We start from the raw sequence: 23,230 nt of genomic DNA, 5'->3' as shown, positions 1-23,230 counted from the left end.
CTATGGGTCAGAACCAACTTTACAGCACTTTACAACAACAGTGGTTAAAGATATTGAGCATCTTTTCAAGTGCTTGCTGGCCATTTGAATATCCTCTTTGTTGAACTGTTCAAGTCCTTTGTTCATTTTTTTTAAGGTGTTTATTTACTTTTTTTGTTAAATGTTAATTTAGTTTCAAGCATATTAAGTTAGAGGTGTTTTGGTCAACCAGGTAGCAATTTCCTGTAGGCAGTTGGATACACACAGATCTATGGCCCACGGGAGAAATCTAGGTTGAAATTATAGATTTGTGGAGAAATGAAATGAAAAGCTAATGCAATTTTTGCACAACCTTTTTGAAGACTCCCCATTCCCCATGTAAGAGTAGTTGGAAGTTCTTCACTTGGATAAGCAGCCCAGAAACAGAGTAGAAAGAGAGGGGGCAAGAATGATTCCCTAGGGAATACCAACTTTATGGGAAGGGCAGAAGAAGAGACATTAGAGTGTAGGATATAGAAGACCAGGAAAGAGTGGTATCATAGAAACCAAAGGGATAAGAGATTTTCAAGGTGGGAGAGGTCAACTGTCAAATAAATCTAAGAGCCTGACCTCTCTTAGCATCAGACTTCTATGTCAAACTGCCTACCTGATACCCATTCAGCTCCAACAAACATCTCAAAATCAGTGTTTCTAGAACAGAGCTCTGGATCCCCAAATGTATTTTTCCTCCAGTCCTCCCCATTTTTAGAAATTGACATTTCCACTCACATAAACAAAACCCAATAATTCTTGATTATTCCCTTTCCTTTACTCCTGGCATTCACTCTTTTAACAGGTTCCATAATTTCTAAATCTCAGATATGATGAATATATTTATCTTTGCCCACCCCCTCCACTGCCGTCTTTCCAAGCCGATGCTGTTTTCTGTTTGAACAACAGCATTGTAGCTGGTCTCCTGTCGTCTTCTCAGTTCTTTCCTGCAATTCACTCTCCACCAAGCAGCCAGATGATCTTTAAAAAATATATGAGCTCATGTCATTCTCCTGCTTAAAGTTCTTCAATGGCTTTTTCTTCTTCTTTGAATTACAGGACCCTACAAGGTCTGTTTCTTTTACCTCATTTCTTTCCTCTCTGTGCTCACTAAATTCCAGTCACACTGCTGCTTCTTTCTGTCTCTCCAGTTTCTTCAGTATATCAAGTTCTTCCTACCTCTGAACCTTTGTAATTATTTTTTCCTCTGCTCAAATTACTCTTCCCCAGTTATGCAGACTTGCTTATTTTTGTCCTTCAGGTTCCTGTTCAGATGTTGCTTCCCTAAAGAGACATTCCTTGCCACCTTATCTTTAATAGCTTCCCTCAATAACTTTCTCATCATCGTTTTTATTTCCTTCACAACATTTACCACTATCTGTAATTATCTAGTCTCTTTGTGATGAATTCTCTTGTTTGTTGAATTGTGTGGCCTTCCCCCACCTCCATCTCCCACATGAAAACTCAAGGGGGAAGGACTAAATCAGTTTGTATGTTTATTGCTGTTAAACATACTTTGTACATAATAGACCCTCAAAGATATTTTGTCATTTTTGTTTTTGTTGTTTTCTTTCAAAATACAAGCACAAAGTAAGATCCAACTGTATAAAAGCCTAAACAGTAAAAAGTATCTCTTCCATACCTGCACCCCAGTGTCTCTGTTTCCAGTTTTACTTTGCTACCAAAGGTAGTCTATGCATATATAAACATATATGTATTTGTCACTCCTCCATTCTTTTATACAAATGGTAGGACACTATATACAGTTTTGGGTCTTTTTTTTTTTAACACAACAGTATGTCTTATAGATCATTCAGTCTCTGTATGTGTGTGTGTATATATATGTTGTTGTTATTGTTATGTGCCGTGGAGTCGGTTCGAAACTACCAGCTGTTCCGCGGGAGAAAGATGAGGCTTTCTGCTCCAGTAAAGATTTACAGCCTTGGAAACCCTGTACAGGGTCGCTATGAGTCGGAACCGACTCCACGGCACATAACAACAACAACAACAACAACATGCCTATATATATATACATACATACATACATAGCTATAGCTATATCTATATTTATATATCTCCAAAAGGAGCTCTGGTAGTGTAATAGGTTATGCATTGGGCTGCTAACCACAGGAGCTCTGGTAGTGTAATAGGTTATGCATTGGGCTGCTAACCACAAGGTTAGTAGTTCAAATCCACCAGCTGCTCAGTGGGAGAAAGATGACGATTTCTGCTCCCATAAAAGATGGGAAACTCTCTACAGGGTTGGAAACTCTATGCAGGGTCTCTATGAGTCAGACTAACTCAGTGTCACACATTCACCACCATACCTTATTCATCTGAAAATCTACATCTTTTGCTGTTGGATCCTAATTTTTTAACCAGTCTTCTATTGAACAGCATTTCAGTTGTTTCTGATCCTCTGCTAGTTACAAACAATGCTACAATTAATTTTTTCTACCTACATCCTTTTTCTTTTATTTAACTTTTTGTGATTTGGGTGAAAGTGTACAGAGCAGATCAATTTTCCATTCAACAGTTCGTACACATTTTGTTTCATTTCACTGATCAAAATCCCCACAAAGTAACATCACCTATGCCATCTCCTCCCTGTGCTTCTTGTTCCCATTCTTCCTTCTTTTCCAACTCTTTTGAATTTTGTCCTTGGGTAAATGCTACTCTTCTGATCTCAAATGTGTGATTATTCTAAGGTATGCATACCTCCCTAGGGTTACTGTTCCCTTTATAGACCTGTCTAGTGTTTGACTGAAAATTGAGCCATGGGGGTGAGTTCATTTCCAGACCTGACTAAGGACCATAGTCTCAGGAGTTCCACCAGTCTCTATCCAACTAATAAGCCTGTTTTTTAGGGTTTTTTTTAATGATTTTGATTTTTGTTCCACATTTTCTCCCACTCTATCCACGTGTGGGTAGATCCCTTTCAGAAGAGTTAGTAATGGTAGCTGGGCACCATCTAGTTCTTCTGGTCTCAGGGTTGTAGAGACTGATGTTCATGTGGTCCATTAGTCCACTAGATGAATTGTTTCCATGTAGCTGTGATTTTCTTCACTATTCTTTCCTTCAGACAAGGAGAGTCCAACAGGTGCACTGTAGATGGCTGGTCAAGAGCTTTTTAGATCCCGATCACTGCTCACAAAAATAGAATGTAGATGCATGCAAGGGATTGTAATCATTGCAGTGAAATGAAATATGATAGGATGAATGTAATGATAATGTTCTCCTATGTCAACTAACACATAGTTCACAATAAAAACTTAAAAAAAAAAAAAGAATAGAATGTAGAACACTGTCTTTGTGAACTACGTTATGCCAATTTGCTTTGATGTCCTGAGCCTCCAGGCCCAGGGACTCATTCCCTCAAGGTTTTGGGTTATGTCTGAGAAATCTAATAATTTTGCACCCTGTATGATCTGTCACAAGGAGCTCTGGTAGTGTAGTGGTTATGAGTCGGGCTATTAACCTCCAGGTCAGCTAGTTCAAAACTACCAGCGGTTCTGCGGGAGAAAGATAAGGCTTTCTGCTCCCATAAAGATTGACAGCCTTGGAAACTCTATACAGGGTCGCTATGAGTCAGAACCAACTCCACAGTACACCACCACCACCAGCACCATGATCTGTCACATTCGTGGATACATTTGCAGCAAAGGTAAATACACATGTAAAAATACACTGTGTCAGATCTATATGTATTTGTAGGTGCAGTCCCACACTCCCTTCCATAGCCATTCAGCCTGCGTGTCTATCCATGCATCTACTCAGGGGTCACCAGTATTGCAGGATTTGTCTTTGTTCTCACGTGCAAGTAGATTTATAGGGTTCATTCAGAAAAGCAGTTAAGAGTGTGAGTTTGGTTTGACCTCAGGCAAGTTACACAATTCAGTTTCCTTGAAGTCCCTGGGTGATGCAAATGGTTAGCACAGTTTCTGCTAACTGGAAGTTGGAAGTTAGACTCTATCCAGATGTGCCTTGGAAGAAATGCCTAGCAATCTACCTCCAAAAAATCAGCCACTGAAAACCCTACAGCACATTTCTACTCAGACACACATGAGGTTGCCATGGATCAGAATGGACTCCGTAACAACTGGTTGGGGTTTTTGTTGTTGCTCCATTTAACCTCTGCAAACTGTAGCTAATAATAGAACCGGCATCACAGGGTGAAAGTGCAGATTCAGTAAGATGTTATTGCTTGTTGTTGTTAAGTGCCATCAGGTCAGTTCTAGCTCATAGTGACCTATATAGGTTTTCCAAAGAGTAGCTGGCAGGTTTAAACTGCCAGCCTCATGGTTGGCAGTCAAGTGCTTATCCTACAGTGCCACACCATGACCCCAAATTTTCTTTGCATATTCCCTTTGACCCAGAAGTTCCACTTCTTGAAATTTACCCTACAAGTCAGCTGTGCCCAAGAAAAATATAACATGAGTCCCCCAGTTTAATCCACACATGTAATTTTAAGTTTTCTAGGGTAGTGGTTATGAATCGGGCTACTAATGTCATCGTTGGCAGTTTGAAACTACCAGCTGTTCTGTGGGAGAAAGATGAGGCTTTGTGCTCCCATAAAGATTTGCAGCCTGGGAAACCCTGTGCAGGGTGATTATGAATCAGAACCAACTCCATGGTAGTTAACAACAACAAACAACAAGTAGCCATATTGGAGTCCTGGTGTGGTGCTGCGGGTTAATGCGCTGGACTGCAAGGTTGGCTGGAACCAATGGTTATTGTTGTTAAGTGGCATTGAGTTGGTTCCAACTCACAGCAACCTTGTATAAGGTCTCTGAGGAGCAGCTGGTAAGTTTGAACTGCCAACCTTGAAGTTCAAACCGACCTTGCAGACCAATGCTTATCCTATGTTGTTGTCATTAAATTGTTAAGTCAGTTCTGGCTCACAGCGACCCTGTATAGGGTTTTAGAAGAGTGGCTGGTAAGTTTGAACTGCCAACTTTACAGTTCAAACCAAACTTGAGGTCAAGTGCTTACCCTGTGGCATCACACCAGGACTCCTAGTCTGTAGATATCCTTTAATCAAGCCCCGTCTGACTTTGATATTGTGTGAATTATTAGAAATGCATTCTCTGGGGGTTTTTGTGTGTGTGTAATTTCTAAAGTCTTATTGATCAAGCTACTTGGCAAAGTGACATATTATTGAAATGTAAATGAATACTTAACATGTTAATCATCTTTCCTGACTATCTGATGTAATATAAATTCTTCAGTCTATAATTAAAAAATTATTTCATCTGTACCATGTAACAACCACTTTATAATGCTAAAGATTAGTACTATCAAGTTTTATGAGCTACTCCATTCTTTCTAAGATTAACTTTAATGTATAATTATAGACCTAAGGATATGATTTGACATTATGGTATATGCATATTATGTTGTCATAATGATACACTAGCTTATATTTAAAAATAATACATGACTGTACTATTGAAGAGTTCCTGTGAGATCGCTAAAAACATCAATATCCTTTGGTATTTATGAAATAGCTCCATATTGACATCTTCTGTGTGATTAAGTTTGATTGATTAAAATCAAAGACTTCTACTGTAGTTAAGAATGAATCTGAACATTTCAAGTAATTATAGCTCTATTTACTTATCATTCAGGTTTATTGGGAAACTGGTTCTCAGATCACATCTCCTCATGATAAAGAAATTCTGAAATGTATAGAAGAATGTGTGGAACCCTGGAATGGTTCCTGGAATGATAATTTAGTGGATACCAGCCCACTGAAGAAAGATCCTCTGCAGGACATTTGTAAAAGATACATGGAAGATCTGAAAAAGATCTGTTTTCACAGGTATCCAAGTGAGAATATAGGATAGTATTACCTCAGAATGATTTCTTTTTTAAAGAGAGAAAGAAAAACAGATAAAAATATTTTCTCTATTTGTTGTATTAAAATATAGCTAAATAGCTTTATCCTAATAACTAAAAGTGAAAACAACTCAAATATCCATCAACTGATGAATGGATAAATAAAATGTGGCATATGCATACAACAGAATATGATTTAACAATAAAAATGAATGAAGTAGTGATATATGCTATAAGATGGATAAACCTTGAAAATATGCTAAGGAAAGAAGCTAGTCACAAAGAACCACAAACAAAGGGGCTTCAAAAAGTTTGTGGAAAAATGAAATGAAAAGATAATGGAATTTCTTTCCATGGACTTTTTAATATTTTCCTCATACTGTGTGATGCCTAGTATATGAAATTTCAAGAAGAGGCAAATCTACAGAGATAGAAAGTACATTGGTGGTTGCCTAGGAATGGCAGGATTGGGCATGGTGGCTTTGGACTACAGTTTACTTTTGAGATCATGAGACCATTTTAAAATTGATGTGGTATTGGTTACATCACTCTAAATAGTGATTTAGATTTCAATGTACAAAGCCATTAAGTTGTACATTTTATACGAGTGAATCGTATTGCAATAAAGTTTTTTTCTAAGTAGTTTTATGTTATTGTTGTTGTTAAGTGCCATCAAGTCAGTTCCAACTCATAGGGTTTCCTAGGAGTGATTGGTGGGTTTGAACCACAGCCTTGTGGTTAGCAGTCTAGTGCTTATCCTATAGTGCCATGCCAGGGCTCCAAATGCTGCTAGTCATAGTAAATCTGAAACGATTCTAATTATTCTCTTATCTTTTTTGTCCTTGCTTGTTTATCTATAAAAACTTTGATCAAGCCAATTCAACTCTGAAATATCACAAAAATAATTATCATTCAATTGTTCAATACATAATTCTTGTAGACCTGTTATGTGCCAAGCACTGATCCAGGCACTAAAAATTTAGAACAAAACAGTTGAGTTCCCTGCCCCAAGGAGCTTATGTTTTATCAGCAAATAAAATAATTATAAAGTAACTACAGATTGACATTGATGCTAGAAGGAGATTGAATGTTAATGATGGGAAATAATGGAGTGGACCTCCATTAGGATGATAGTCAGAATTAAGTGGCAATCTGAAAAATGGGAATGAGTAAATCCTAATAAGAGATAAGAGGGCTGGCAGAACAAGAAGGAATATTTTAGATAGAGGTAACAGCAAACTAAAAGATTCTGGAATGGAAAAAGAGCTTGGTATGTTCTGAGAAATGACAGAAAGTCAGAAAAACTAGAGGGTAGTGTGGCATAGGAGCTCTGGTAGCATAGTGGTTATGAATCGGGCTGTGAGCCGCAAGGTCAGCAGTTCGAAACTACCAGCGGTTCTGCAGGAGAAAGATGAGGCGGTCTGCTCCCGTAAAGATTTACAGCCTCGGAAACCCTGTGTAGGGTCACTATGAGTCATAACAACAACAACAGTGTGGCAGTGAGGGTAAGATAGAAAAGGGGGGAAATGAGGAAAGAGTCATACTAAGCAGAACCTTGTAGGCAGTGGAAGGGAGTTGGAATTTAACTCCAAGTGCATTGGGAAGCCACTGAAGAACTTTTAAGCTGGGAGTGGCAAGATCTGATTTATTTTATAAAAAGAACACTGTAGCTACTGTGCTTGATTAGAGGGAAGTAAGAGTAGAAGGTTGTTGGGTGGTGCAAATGGCTAATGAGCTCAATTAATAACTAACAGGTCCAGAAGTGCCTCAGAGGAAAGTACTGGCAATCTACTTCTGAAAAAAAATAAGCTCGTGAAAACCCTATGGAATACAGTTCTAATCTGATACATACCGAGTTGCCATTATTCGGAATTGAGCTGGTGACAACTAGTATGTATGTATGTAACAGTAGAAGTAGAGATACCATTTACTTAAGCTATGACTCCATAGGGTAAGCACTGGACTTCGAACCACATGGTCAGAGGTTTAAGCTCTCCAGGCGTTCTACAGGAGAATGATGAGGATTTGTGCTGACACAAAGATTTAAAGTTTCAAAAATCCTATCTATACAGGATCACTGTGAGGTGAAACCAATTCGACGGCACTTAACAACTGTTAAGTCAGAGTTGGACTTTTAAGATTAAGATACCTATGAGATAGGACCAGGCAGTGTTTCGTTCTGTTGTACATAGGATCACTATGAGTCGGTACCAACTCAATGGCACCAAACAACGAGATATTTAGAGCCCTAGAGTCACAGTGGTTAAGTGCTTGTTTGCTAACCAGAAGGTCAGCATGTTGAACCCACCAGACACTTCACAGGAGAAAGACATGATAGTTTGTTTCCTTAAAGATTACAGCTTTGGAAACCCCATGGGGCAGTTCTGTTTACTCAATCTTGGAATCAACTTCATGGTAATGGGTTAGTTTTGTTCGTGGTGTTTTGTTTTAATGAGATATTTAAGAGGCGATGTCAAGTCAGTAGTTATATATAAGCCTGGAGATAAAAGGGAAAAGTTTATGTCAAAGATCTGATGTTTCTAAAAACATTTTATTGTGAATTGAGTAAAGGTTGAAGATCTAAATGTATAAGTGGTCAGTACACAGAAGGATACAAGTTTATGAAAATGAATGAGATTACCCAGGTGGGTGGGTATAAAAAGAGAGAAGTGAAGAGAGTCTTTAACATTTATCTGGTAAGGAGAAAAGTGTCTTAGGCTGGGTTCTCTAGAGAAGCAAAACTAGCGAAACTTATATACATATATATAAAGAGAAGTTTATATCAAAGAGATGGTTCACACAGTTGTAGAGGTGGCTGATTCCCAAATCCTGGTCAGATGAACCAAGATCAGCAAGTCAGATGACAGGCCGGCCCAGCAGGCAGGCAGGTAATAGAGCTAATGGGTTTGAACTGCTGACCTTGCAGTCAGCAGTACAACACCAAACCCAGAGTGCCACCAGTGAGATAAGGATAAAGAAATGGTCATTGGATGTGGTAATATGAAGATTATGAGTATCCGTGGTGGGAACAGTTTTGGTGACCTTCTTGAGATGGGAGCCACATTGTGATGGTTTAATGAGTAAATGGGCTTACTGATAATTGGAGAAAATGTGAGTTAAAACAAACAACAAAAATCACTATTTTATATGTGACCTTGGAAAAAAATTCAAGTCTAGCTCACCTCAAGCATTGGCAAGAATGTGGAGACAGTGGAGACATGAGATACACATCTGCAGAAGATAAGTTGATAAAACTCATGGGAAGAAAATTTTGGCATGTGGGCAAAAGGAGATATGAACAAGAATGTTCATGGCAGTATTGGTTGTAATAAAAAAGAGAAAGAGAGAAGGAGAGGGAGAGGGAGATATGGGAGAAAGATCTAAATGTTCATCCACAGTAGAATGGATAAATTGAGGTATGTTCATGCAATAGAAAATGATAACATTAATGAAAATAAATGAGTCAGCACTATCTTAATTCTATAAGGAGCCCTGGTAGTGTAGTGGTTATGAGCTGGGCTGCTAACTGCATGGTCAGTAGTTTGAATTTACCAGCTATTCCTCAGCAGAAAGATGAGGCTGTGTGCACCCATTCAGAATTACAGCCTTGGAAACCCTATACAGGTTTGCTGTGAGTCGGAACCTATTCAACAGCACACAACCACCACCACCACCATCTTAGTTCTCTAGTGCTGCTATAGCAGAAATACCACAAGTAGATGGCTTTAACATTTATTTTTTCACTGTTTGTTGTTGTTGTTATGTGCTGTCCAGTTGGTTCTGACTTATAGCGGCCCTGTCTAGGGTTTCTGAGGAGTAACTGATGGGTTTGAACCACTGAACTTGTGATCCAAACCCACCTTGCAATCCAGTGCTTTATCCTACAGTGCCTCACCAGGACTCTAGACTAGAAGTCTGAATTCAGGGTGCCAGCTCTAGGGGAAGACTTTCTTTCTCCATCAGCTCTGGGGGAAGGTCTTTGTCTTCTTTCAACATCTGTGGGCCCTTTCATTCCTTATAGATAGATCTCCATGTGTTTTAGCATCAGTCTTCCCTTGGGTCAAGATGGTTCTCAGTGCAGGAACTCCGGGTCCAAAGGATGTGGTCCACTCCCAACTCTTCTTTCTTGGCGGTACTGAGGTCCCTCCTTCTCTGCTTGCTTCTCTCTCCTTTTTTCTGTTGAAGATTGTCGGGGTCTGACCTTGACATAGTTATGTTGTTCACGAGTGTTTGGGTCACGAGAGGGGAGATCCAGTGGCGATAGGGATAGCGAAAGAATACACAAACAAACAGAAGAAGGGAGACAATGAGGCACCCCAAAGCCAGGGTGGATACATCACTGGTGGGCAGGCTTGGGACTACAGGCATCGTGGCCTCTGCAGGCAGCAACTCACTGCCCTGCAATCTTTACTGCATGCCTTCCAACCAGTAATGCACACCTGGGGAGGCCTGGGCCTCTGCTTTATTTAGGGGAGGAGCTTCACACCTAGCTGGGAGGGACTTAGGCAAGGTACAGCTAACATCAGTACTTTTCCAGACATTCAGATAACTTTACATCATACTTCGCTGGTTCGAATCCCAGGCCAGCAACTTGGATTCTCAGGCCCAATTAACATATCTATAGCCCCTGAGGTCAGTTGGGGGAAGGTGAGAGTTCTGCAGGAGATGCCCACAGGTGAATGGGCTGCACCTGGAAAAGGGATTAGGGAGGATGGGTTCTTTGTCTATAAAACAAAGAACCCCGAGAAGTAGCTAAGATATTTTTAGTTAATCCTTTTGGAGAAAGGCTTGACCTTGCAACCTTTAGTCTTAGGCTTTAGGAAAATATCACATTTATCTGTGGATTCTCAAAGGCTCCGTGTATTAATTTAATATATATACCTGAATATTAAAATGAAAGCAATTTGCCATTAACTGCCAGTGGCCTCATTTGTTACACTCGGCCCTAGAGGGCCTCGAACCTCTGACCAGTCTTACACAGTCCGCAACAGAAGATAAAAGGTGTTGCAGGCCACACCCAGAGAAACTCTGTGTTCAGTAGATCAGGCTGTGACCTAAGTAAGGGTGTTGTATCCTAGCCTGATCCCCGCACAACTAATTGGCTGATCATATTAGATGACATAATGGGAGCACGATTACATCATCATATAATTGCCAAATTAATCATTACATTAACTGCCAACCCACTGAGAATCATGGCCCCACTTGGCACATAATATTTTTGTTAAGTTTCATTGAGTCAATTCTACGTCATATGACCTTGTATAAGGTTTCCAGGGAGCACCTGGTAGGTTTGAACATCCAATCTTGCAGTTAGCTGGCCAGTGCTTATCCTAAAGCATTACACCAGGCTTCTTACACATATTGGGGCACAATTCAATCCATGGCAATTCATGCATAACCATGAAAATTTCTCATTAACATAATGTTGAATGAAAAAGGTAAGGTATATAGGGTAATTGTTGTTAAGTGCTGCCAAGCCTGTTCCAGCCCTTAACGACCTTGTATAAGGTTTCCAAGGAGTGGCTGGTGGGTTTGAACTGCTGGTCTTGCAGTTCAAACAAACTTTGCAGTCCACGACTCCTACAATGCCACACCAGGAATATGTAAAACATTAGGACATATCTACAGATATCTACTTGTAAAGGAGTTCTGGTGTGGTGCTAGGAATTGACTCCACAACAGTAGGTTGAGTTTTGAAGGTATTAATTTAATCATCTTAGTAGAAAAAAAGAAGAAAAAGTAAGATCATGTAGATAATAAAGTGGATTGCCTATTGAGTGTCCATTTAAATGAAGGCATTCAGGCCTTTTTCTGAGACTTACTCTGGTAGCATAGTGGTTACGAATCGGGCTGCGAACCTTAAGGTCAGCGGTTCGAAACTACCAGCTGCTCCGCAGGAGAAAGATAAGGCTTTCTACTCCTGTAAAGATTTACACCCTCGGAAACCCTATACAGGGTCGCTATGGGTCGGAACCGACTCAACGGCACTTAACAACAACAACAACCCTAGCAGTATTTAGCAGTTTTTGGTGCACACCTGTAAAACATACATAGTGGTTCAGCAAGGTTGGGGTACTGGGGTATTCAAATAACTGAAGTGATATATAGAAAGGTCATTAAAATTAGGTACCTTGGGATTTAAGCTGGGCATAAAAGAAGTGAAGAAAGGAAGGGTCTGCTGGAGAGTAAGATGATGCCATTAGGAAGTTTTTGCTGATGGAAGGAGATGGCTGATGGAAGGAGATGGCACAATAGACAATAGATAGAAGATATCCAGGCTAAGGAGTTGAGTCACAAAGAAAGAACACAGCTCAGCTCAAAATCTTGTTGATGCTTAAGTAAATACTGCATAGTTGTAGGCCTTTAGACCTCTGCTAAAGACTTGAATCACTTATACTCAGAATTTGACTGTTTTTCATTATATCATAACCACTAAGTTTTATGATACTGATTGAATGATGATTTTCTTTTACAGGGAAATAAACTCAAAGACCACCTTGAAATTTGTTCACACGTCTTTTCATGGGGTTGGACATGACTATGTACAGTTGGCTTTTCAAGTGTTTGGGTTTAAGCCCCCAATTCCAGTACCAGAACAAAAGGATCCTGATCCAGACTTTTCTACTGTTAAATGCCCAAATCCTGAAGAAGGAGAATCCGTGCTGGTATATATTTTTTAATATCTAATTTGATTTATTAATCATCAAAATAGGTAGAATTCAATGACAATTCAAAAATCATTTTACAAAACAAGAACCACTTTAGTTTACATCTTTTAAATGATGCTGGAATCTTATGTTCCGTTTTGGAGTTCTGGTGTGGCGCTGCAGGATAATGCACTGGACCACAAGGTTGGTTTGAATCACAACAGTGGCATTTCAGACTCACCAGCCACTGCTCAGAAACCCTATACAGGGTTACTATGAGTCAGAATCGACTCAACAGCACTTAATAACAACAACTGCACTTTCTATTTTAGATTGAAATCTTTGTGGTAGGTATTCCTACCTCTGTTGTTTGTTGTTAGGTGCCATCGAATCGGTACCTACTCATAGCAACCCTATGTATAACAGAACCTCTAGGCCTATTCTTTTAAGTTTAGTCAAATTATATGCCTTCTAAAATTCCTGTGACTAACAGTGCCTAATCTTAGGAGTAGTAATATTAAAATTAACTTATTTAATGTACTCTAGCTTTTTCGGTCACTGTTTTAGGAACTTTCTTTGAGACTAGCAGAGAAAGAAAAGGCCCGAGTTGTCCTAGCCACAGACCCTGATGCAGACCGACTGGCAGTGGCAGAACTTCAGGAAAAGTAAGTAGAATTAGTACTGATTAAAAGTTTCAACATTGGAAAACTGTCTTTTATTTTAAGTCTTACAGGCTCATTGAAAATAATGAAAAATTAGGAAAAGAATATAAATCTTCTATAAACTCCACCATCTAAGGCCTAAGTGAAATCTTGACATTTTCTCTAATCTTTTTTCTAATTAAATATTTGAAGAAATATTTGCTTATATAAAATTGTGATTATATGTAGTTTTGAATCCTGATTATTTTGTACTTAGCATTGTATTACGAGCAATCTTTCCTGTCTTTAAATATTGTTTGAGTATATTAATTTTAAAAATAACATAATATTTCAACATAATGACTAATGTTTGCCTTGGAGTACAAACTTGTTTTTGTCATTTTAATTTTGTGACAAACTCCCTTGCACAGAAAGGCTTAAACATTTATTATAACTTTTTTCTTAGAATAAAAGTAACAGTGTAATAATTTTCCAAATTATATTGCAGGCATCCCTACCCCAAACCACCCCCTGTGCTATTAGAAAGAAAAGTAGTAGTAAATGTTTTCTCAACGATCCCATGTGATAATATATGAAAGAGTCTAATTTTTAAGTTTTAGAGTTAACAGGTTTTAAAGAGACACTAGAGAAGTCTTGACTTTAAATTTTCACTCTCTCTACAGTGGTCATTGGAAAGTTTTCACAGGAAATGAATTGGCAGCTTTGTTTGGGTGGTGGATGTTTGATTGCTGGAGAAATAAATCAAGAAATGCTGATGTGAATAATGTTTATATGTTAGCCACCACAGTCTCTTCTAAAATTTTGAAGGCAATTGCACTTAAAGAAGGATTTCATTTTGAAGTAAGAATAAATAATGTCTGTGTGCCACTCTTCTACATTTATTTGTCTAAATTAAAGGCATTTCTCCACCAAAACTGACCTTTATTGATTTTATTTACAGTTTTACACATTTTTCTAAATCTGCTAATGCTTTTAAATTCTCTTTGTTATTTCAAACACCTTGAGCGAAATTCATCCAACATGTGAACAGTATTGGGGATTAGGATAAGATATTCTTACAATTTTAATTGATGTTTATTATTCCATATAACAATATCTTGTTTTCACACTGAGAAAATTTGGCTCTTGGTAGCCTCATCAGTAAGATAAACTCTACTCCAAAAAATTGTGTTGCCAACCACTTGTTTAGCTCAATCTTAAACAACTTGAAGTAGTCTTCTAAGTTGTAACTTTAGATCCATTGTTTCTATCTCTAAAAGAAAAGTAATGACTCACTCTTTCGTTCAATACAGATCATTAACCTTGGTGAGTATCAGGCAATTATGCTGATTTTTAATCATTTTTGAAGCTATGAGACTAATGTCTATTATGTTGCATTTACTCTGTCATATTTGTCAAATGTCAGTGAAAATGTCACATTTGGGTTTTTTCTTTCTTTCTTTCTTTGAGCCCTAGTCATACCACAGATCTTAACACTGAGTAAAAGAAAAATTGTACCTGTCTTCATGAGAGAGAACTTTCCAACCTTATTTAGCCTTTCTAAAACATAAATAACCAAGTACAAGAAATTGAATTTTTTTTCAAGCCTATGATTCTGAATTAAGGAACTCTGGTAGGGTAGTGGTTACAAATCGGGCTGCAAACAGCAAGCTCAGCAGTTTGAAACTACCAGCTGTTCCACAGGGGAAAGATAAGGCTTTCTGCTCCCGTAAAGATTTACAGCCTTGGAAACCCTGTACAGGGTCGCTAAGAGTCGGAACTGACTCCACAGCACATAACCACCAACCACCACCACCAAGATTCTGAATTACAATGATGTTAATAATTTCCTTGTTTTTATCTATATCAAGGAAGATATATAATGAGCACAAAAGAGAAAAAAGGATGATTCAAATGACCAAGATGATAAATTTGCTTGTTTTTTTCTGTTGTGTGTCATAGTGGTGGTAGAGAGAGTGGTTTATCTGGGGGTTTTGTTGGTGTTGTATTGTCTTGGTTTTTTGTTTTGTTAGGTGATAGAGAGGTGAATTAAGAATCTTAAATTACTAATGAATTATAGAATTAGAGCATATCACATTCTATCAATTCTAAAACAGTTCATGCTATCAGATGATAAATCCTCAAATCTGTTCGCCAAAGGAGGATTTAGTATCTTTCTTGGTTTTATTTAAGCCACAATGTGATGGAAACTTAAAGTTGGTTCAAACATACATAGGTTGTGCTGATGCTAATGGTATATAAATTTTATAGCTTTTGATTATGCAGGGAAAGTAAATCACAACTTTAGTAGGTACTCTTATATTAGTGATATAAGCTAGCTTAAAGGATAGTTTCCAAGAGGCAGTGTAATTGAATCCTGGCTCCATCTTTTATATGCAGCACAATCTAGGGCAAATTTATTTAATCTTTGAGCCTCTGTTTCAGCAGCAGAATTTTTGTGAGTATTAAGAGACAATGGATGTAAAGCACCTATTACATTGCTTGATGATCTTAATGTATGAATGTATCTGTCACTTCGTGACTCTGAATCACATTGGATTATATTTAGTGTAAATAGTAGGTAATATATAGTGGCAGTGTGTGTATTCATGGCACTTGTATAGCACTTCAAAAAATCTTGGGGACTGAAGACCTTAACAGAGGGCTATTATACAAGTGTATGTGCATTTAGTGACAGGATTGCCTCTAATATGTATTCATGAGTCACTTAACAAGAGCGGCCTCTTCTACATTTCAGGAAACATTACCAGGTTTTAAATGGATTGGGAGTAGAATAAAAGACCTTCTGGAAAATGGGAAAGAAGTCCTTTTTGCATTTGAAGAGTCTATTGGTATGTAGTAAATATTAAAATTTTTTGAAATTTGATCGAGAACTTTTTTTTTAACGTGATAATTCTATGAAGAAGAATTTTGTCTTCTGGTTTTGCATTTTGAATTGTAAAAACTACAGAGAACTCAGAAATGTATAAATGTATTTCTCATCAGGAAAATAAAAAATGTTTTTAAAGGTCCTTAGATAAGGTGGCACTGTGGGTTAGGCACTGGGCTGTTAATAACAAGGTCAGCAATTCAAACCCACCAACCGCTCCATGGGAGAACGATGAGGCTGTCTGCTCCCATAAAGATTTAGTCTTAGAGATCCAATATAGAGTCACTATGAGTTAGAACCAACTCCATGGCACTAGGTCTACATATGTTCAGTATAGATGAGCATCGTCTAATACAAGGCTTTTGTGCATTGGTCCTTCCAAAGAAATGTAAAATTAATGAAATTGCCAGCTTAAGTTTTTCTCTGGCATCATCTTTTCTGAATTTGTTTTTCACCCTCAGGTTTTCTGTGTGGAACATCCGTTTTGGATAAAGATGGGGTGAGTGCAGCAGTTGTTGTTGCTGAGATGGCATCTTTCCTTGAAACAATGAACATCACATTGAGACAACAGCTAATCAAAGTTTATGAAAAGTAAGTCCACTTTTATGAATTTCACAGGCTAGATTTTCTGTCTCTCTTTTTTTTTTTTTAATTTTGACTTATACTTCACTTTCTAAGTTTGATTTTGAGGAATAGTCAATACTTTAAAAAGAAGAATTAAACTTGTCTGATGCTAACCTCAAGGTCGGCAGTTCGAAGCTACCAGCTGTTCTGCGGGAGAAAGATGAGAATTTCTGCTCCTGTAAAGATTTACAGCCTCGGAAACCCTGATCAGGGTCACTATGAGTCGGAACCGACTCCACAGTACTTAACAACAACAACAGCCTCCTACAAAATACTATAATAGGCTTATCTTTCATGTAGTTTTAAAGAGTTATCTGAAATCTGATTTTAACAATTCCAATCTATTACAGATATGGATATCATATTTCAAAAACTTCATATTTCTTGTGTTATGATCCACCTATCATCAAAAGTATATTTGAAAGACTTCGCAATTTTGATTCTCCAAAAGAATATCCAAAATTTTGTGGGGCATTTGCTATACTGCATATACGGGACGTTACCACTGGATATGATAGCAGCCAGCCTAATAAGAAATCAGTAAGTGCCTATTTTAAAATAAATTGTTAATAATTCCTTTAATCATAAAATAGTGTGCCTTCAAGCATAGGGGTTTCTTAAGACTAGGATTCATTGTTTTTCTCCAGAGTAGTAGTAAGTCTGTTAATTGGATTATCTGCTGTTGAGTCTGTCTTCATCACCCCTCAAAAATCATCTATTGTTGTTGTTGTTAAGTGCCATCGAGTCAGTTCCGACCCCTAGCGACCCTGTATAGGGTTTCTGAGGAGCAGCTGGTGAGCTTGAACTGCCAATATTACAGTTCAAATGACTTTGCAGTCTGATGCATTAACCCATAGCTATACTACCCCTGAAATATATATGTGCATGTGCTTGCTTTGATGCTAAATGATATTGAAAATAAAGTCTAAAAGCTTATCATTTCAAAGCCATATAATTTCTAATTTTCACTTCCCTTTCTAACCGTACTCTGTATACCTAGCTCCCCAGATGAAGTGTCTAGAGGCACCCCACTCTACAAGTGAGCCTCCTGCCTGAAGGCAGTCAGTTTTACTTGCTCCATGGGTTGGGAAGCACACTGTTCTGTCTTGTTCTCTATTCTCGGTTCTGCTGCTTCTCTGTTGTCACAGCTCTCTGTCCCTGGATCAAGGAGGTTCAATGTGCAGGGACCTACCGGTCCCAAGGGTGCTCTTTACTCTTGGTCGTTCTTTCTTATGGTAATGAGACCCCACATTCTTGCTTCTGAGATGGCTCATTGTAGTCCAGCAGGATGGCAGAATTGACCAGTCCCCATGTTAAGAGTTCCAAGTTTTACAATCACATTTAGCCCTGTTAACAGTCACTCACAACTAAATCATAGAATCCTTTCAGCATCTCCCCACCCCTACCCTTTCTTATCCAGATCCATCAGGAAAAAAGTTGATGGGAGTTACAAAGACTATGGCTGGAAGCCCCATATTTAATAATTCACTGTGCTGTTTGGGGGCTTGTTGTTGTTGTTGTTAAGTGCTGTCAAGTCAGGTCCTACTCATAACAATCCTGTATAGGGTTTCCAAGGAGTGGCTAGTGAGTTTGAACTGCCAACCTTGTGGTTCAAACTGACCTAGCTAGCAGTACAGTGCTTATCCTAGGGCACCACACAAGGACTTGGGGGCTTAGGGAAGATGTTATAGAGGACTCTCTGAGCTGAATTGTAGAGGATGATTAGGAGTTATCCAGATGCAGGAGAGGGAGCAGCAAGTGCCTGGCTGAGGGAGCAGTAAGTGCCTGGTATAGAAGTGAAAAGGCATGTCTCCTTCAGAGAACCACAAATAATTCTCTGTAACTGAAGTATGGAGTGAGAGAAGAGTGGCATGTATGAAGAGGGGCACACTTCTGGGTAGTTCACATGCCATTTTAGCAATCTAGGTGAAAAATGATGGTAGCCTAAATTTAACAAAATAACAGTGATAGTGGAGAGAAATGGGCAAAGTTGAGTTAAATTTCATATAGAATAGACAGGGCTCACTGAGTTAATGGCCTGTGAATGAAGAGAGTGGAGGAAAGTCTTATAAGCAACTGGTGAATGGTAGAGCAAGGGGATCTCAGGACACCTAATTGAAAGCATCGTGTCTACTGAGGGGATAGTACCATCCCCAGTCTCCCCAGAATACCTTGTAGAGTGATCTGAGGACCAGAGAGAACGCCAGTGCCAATCCATGGATTAAATATTAGCCAAGCTTAAGTTCTTTCTAAAATTTTAGGTTAAAAGTATGTGTAATATCTTTATAATAATAATGATATTCCAGTAGGTTATTTGGGATATAATCCTAGGATATGTGAACTCTGCTTCGAGACCATTGACAAACTGTTTGTGAAAATACTTTGAAATCGTAGAGCACCTTGCAGATACAGAGGCAGTTTAGACTTTGGCTTCCATTTCTTGCTATGCCACATCGCTGATTGCCTTGATCAAATCATTTAGTCTCAGCCACATCTTTACTTGGCAGGATTTTTGTTGAGGCTCAGAGATCATATATATAAGACGTATAACCCAAATGCCTGGACTATTCTAAATTGTCAGTATGTGATATATTTATGAACTGTTATATAAGTAATCCTCTTTTGTATTTTATAATTCTTGAAAATGAAAAAGGATACTGGGTGCAATTAAGCTGTTGTTGTGATTGTGCATAGGTGCTGCCTGTGAGTAAAAACAGCCAAATGATTACCTTTACTTTTCAAAATGGCTGTGTTGCTACCCTTCGAACAAGCGGGACAGAACCAAAGATAAAGTATTATGCCGAGATGTGTGCATCACCTGACCAGAGGTGAGGATTGACATATGTTTTATATATAAGCTTTATATGTCAAAAACTGTTGCTACAAAAATTGTAGAAGCCTTTATTAAACAAAAGAATCAATGTGAAGTCATTGTTTCTTGACATATCCTCCATCTAGGTCTACATGTTTCTGAAGGTGGTGTTTCCATGTCTCTTCCCCTTCCCTGAAGAATTCTGTGCTGTTTGATTTACACCATGTCAAAACAGCAGTTTGGGCATCCTCAAGGGACCCAAATCATCTTCCTTTTCAATGTTCTTTAGGTTTGGGGAACAAAAAGAAGCCTGAAAGGGCAAAATCAGGGCTGTAGGGTGGATGGGGGGTAAGATTTCCCAAGGACAAGTCTCATAAAACAGCCCTAGCTGCCCTCGGAGAATGAGCAGGTACATTGCTGAGATGGAAAAAAAAATAAAACCAAACCAAAAAACTCCTTGGCACAACTTTCCTGGCAATTTTCTCTCTAATACAGTTTCCGTTTTATTAAAACTTTACCATAATAAGCCCCATGATCACCTTGTGTCCTTTGAGAAAATCTTTCAAGATTACCCTTTAGGATCCCCAATAAACCAGTTGTCATAACCTTCTGAACTGACTTCTCTGCTTTGAATTTAACTGACCCAACAGATCCCCTTGAAAGCCACTGTTTTAATTGGACTTTCATTTGAATACCTATAGTGTGGCACTGTAGGATAAGCACTGGGCTGCTAACTTGCAGGGTCAACAGTTTAAACCCAAATGCTCCTTGAAAGCCCTATACAGAGTCTCTATGAGTCAGCACCTACAGCATAATGGTTACAAATCGGGCTGCTAATCTCACGGTTAGCAGTTCGAAACTACCAGCTGCTCCATGGGAGAAAGGTGAGACTTTCTGTTCCTGTAAAGATTTACAGCCTCGGAAACACTGTACAGGGTCGCTATGAGTCAGAACCAACTCCACGGTACATAACAACAACAACAACAACAACAAGACTAAGACAAGTGTATCACAGAGAGAACTTGTCAGCAGACATCTACCTATCACAGAAACATGTCTAAACGTGTTTGTTTGGAATAAACCCATGCATGTATGAACTGGAACCTCCATAGCAATGCTTTTAGACTTACTCTCATGTGTGTGTGTGTCTGAGCTTTATATATGTGTGTGTGCTTAAATGCAGTTTATCTGAAGGGGCTTCAAAAAGTTTGTGGAAATTTTTAATTTAAAAATAATGCAATTTTTCTATGAATTTTTAAAAAACCCCTTGTGTGATTATATACCCCATTTTAAAAAAAATAAAGGATGGTTATTAAAGTAATAAAAACTGGCTTCTTGCATAGCTTCTAAATGACTATGAAAACAGTTTAAAAGAGACGTTCCTAGAAAAGTTTTAGTCAACAGCAGCTCCTCAGATGATAGTTTTAAAAGACAAACTTTAAAGTGTGTATTTGCTTTTTAAACATCTCATTCTGTTAATCACACTTCCCTCTGCTGTCTGAAAGATATGTCCTATCACCCCATGATATCAGTACTGAGTATTCATCTAAATATTTCAGGAAACTGTTTGATTATAATACCCAGTATCGGGGTCCTGGTGTGGTACTGTAGTGTTGGCACTATACTGCTAACCACGAGGTCAGGCATGCAAACCCACCAGCTACTCCTTGGAAACTCTATACAGGGCTGCTAGGAGTTAAAACAGACTCAGCCATACTTAACAACCATTGGTGGCCCAATTCATAAAATTGCCTGACCTAGAGAATCCTTTAAACATACTATAACCACTCCCTCACCCATTTATCATGTACTAAGGAACATGTACTAATACATAATATCATGTATTAATGTAGTTAATGTACTAATACATTAATATCATATATTAATGTAGTTCAACTTCAGTGTGTGATATTTCTTTCTATGTGTGATTTTTTTTTTTTTTTTTTAAGTTTTTTGTGTGAACTGAGTGATAGTTTACATGGGAGAACATCGGCTTTACACCTTTGTTTCATTGTGATGATTACAATCTTCTCCGTGCATCATCATTCAACAGTATTTGCTTCCATTCCCTCTTTATTTTGGGCGTGTGTGGGGAAATATATACAAAACACTCAGGAATATATAATAATTTAAATAACCAAAGGGCACATTCTGCAATCCAACCTCCTGGCCAGAGGCACCCAGTCCCTCTCTTTCCATGAGTCCAGAGTCCTCAGCTGCTCCCTCTCTCCATGTCCCCATCTCTGCTTCCACCTCTGGTGTCTCTGCTTCTCTGGATAGGGTCCCGTATTCCACCTGTGCTCTTCTTTAAAGGGGTCTGTTGTAACTGAATTAATTTCTGTTTAGTTCACCAACTGCTTAATCATTTCAAGTATTATTGCTAAGTGCCATCGAGTCTGTTCTGACTCATTTGTTGGTTATGTGCCATGGATTCGGTTCCAACTCATAGTGACCCTGTACAGGGTTTCCAAGGCTGTAAATCTTTACGGGATCAGAAAGCCTCATTTTTCTCCCATGGAACAACTGGTAGTTTCGAACTTCCGACCCTGAGGTTAGCAGACCGATTTGTAATCACTATGCTACCAGAGCTCCTTGTTCTGACTCATAGCCACCCTATATAGGGTTTATGAGGCTGTACATCTTGCAGGGACAGAAAGCCTCATCTTTATCCCATGGAGCTGCTAGTGGGTTCAAACCACCAATCTTATGGTTTGTAGTCCAGTGCTTATCCTCTAAAGCCAATGTGCTTCCCCCTAAAAAGTTATGGCTATTCAACTTAAAGATTTTAAGTTGAATTTTAAAACTCTCAATCTTTTCCCTTAGTAACACTGCCTTACTGGAAGAAGAACTGAAGAAACTCATTGAAGCTTTGATTGAGAATTTTCTTGAACCCAGTAAGAATGGACTGATCTGGCGTTCTGTTTAGTTGTACACCAGTTGCCCTGGCATATGAAACAACAACCAAGAACTCCATGCATTGAACCTTGTATTAGTATTCTCTCTCACTGGGCCAAGTGTCTCTCCCCCCCCCCCTTTTTTTTTTTGTTTTCTTATCTTTTTGGTCAACTAACTAACCACACTGTATAAATCTGAAATGAAATGGTCTGAAGGTAAATGATTGAATTGTTTTCATAATCTTGAACAAAAGTCATTACATTAAAAGTATTATCATAATGTATTGTTCTTCCTTTACCAGAAATGTAACTATATAAAAGTGAGTTTTCTTATTAAAGTCTGACTAAGTTTAGTTTCATATTCTTGTAGTTGTGTATAGCACGATTTGAAAAAAAAAAAAAGCAGATAGACGTTATATAATTGCAGACTTAGTTAAATAATGTCAGTGAGAGCATGACACTCTCCCAGATCGCTGTGATAAAGTATCATTGTTACAAATTAGATATTTAAAATACGAAATCTAGACTTTTTCATTTAAAGATGTGTTTAAACTATGTGGGTTCCGCACCTCTGTTTCAGGTGCTCTTGGTGCAGTATGTATGTATGTGCGTATTTGGAATTCCAACGTTGACTGAACATGAAACAATAGTGGCAACACTCCTAGTGTTTTGGTTCTTGTCAAATTTCTCAGTGCCTTCCCAGAGGTCTGCTAAGAACCGAAACAATGTTCCCATATTGGGTATAAGTTAATTAGTTCATTTTTAGCCAGTTAAGGATAATCATCCAAGATACATAGGTGCTTCTCTCTGTGTTAAAGGTCCAATGATTTAAAAATCTTTAACAATCTTAATAAATAGAAGCAGGCTTTGTG

At 38.4% G+C, this 23,230-nt stretch overlaps 1 protein-coding gene across 1 annotated transcript in view; it reads left to right on the top strand.

Annotated features, from left to right (window-relative positions):
- PGM2L1 (phosphoglucomutase 2-like 1) overlaps positions 1-22,751 on the top strand; it is a 53,913-nt gene extending 31,162 nt beyond the window's left edge. The window contains exons 6-14 of the mRNA XM_006875411.1: positions 5,637-5,830; positions 12,326-12,515; positions 13,065-13,162; positions 13,822-13,999; positions 15,897-15,990; positions 16,490-16,619; positions 17,003-17,192; positions 19,347-19,480; positions 22,288-22,751. Of these exons, the coding sequence (XP_006875473.1) occupies positions 5,637-5,830; positions 12,326-12,515; positions 13,065-13,162; positions 13,822-13,999; positions 15,897-15,990; positions 16,490-16,619; positions 17,003-17,192; positions 19,347-19,480; positions 22,288-22,390 (1,311 nt within the window). The 3' untranslated portion in view covers positions 22,391-22,751. The remainder of the gene's footprint in view (positions 1-5,636; positions 5,831-12,325; positions 12,516-13,064; positions 13,163-13,821; positions 14,000-15,896; positions 15,991-16,489; positions 16,620-17,002; positions 17,193-19,346; positions 19,481-22,287) is intronic.
- Positions 22,752-23,230: the final 479 nt, after the last annotated feature.

The sequence above is a fragment of the Chrysochloris asiatica genome, unplaced genomic scaffold, assembly GCF_000296735.1.
Source record: "Chrysochloris asiatica unplaced genomic scaffold, ChrAsi1.0 scaffold00326, whole genome shotgun sequence".
NCBI classification, from domain to species: domain Eukaryota; kingdom Metazoa; phylum Chordata; class Mammalia; order Afrosoricida; family Chrysochloridae; genus Chrysochloris; species Chrysochloris asiatica.
This window is presented reverse-complemented; position numbering and strand designations above follow the sequence as displayed.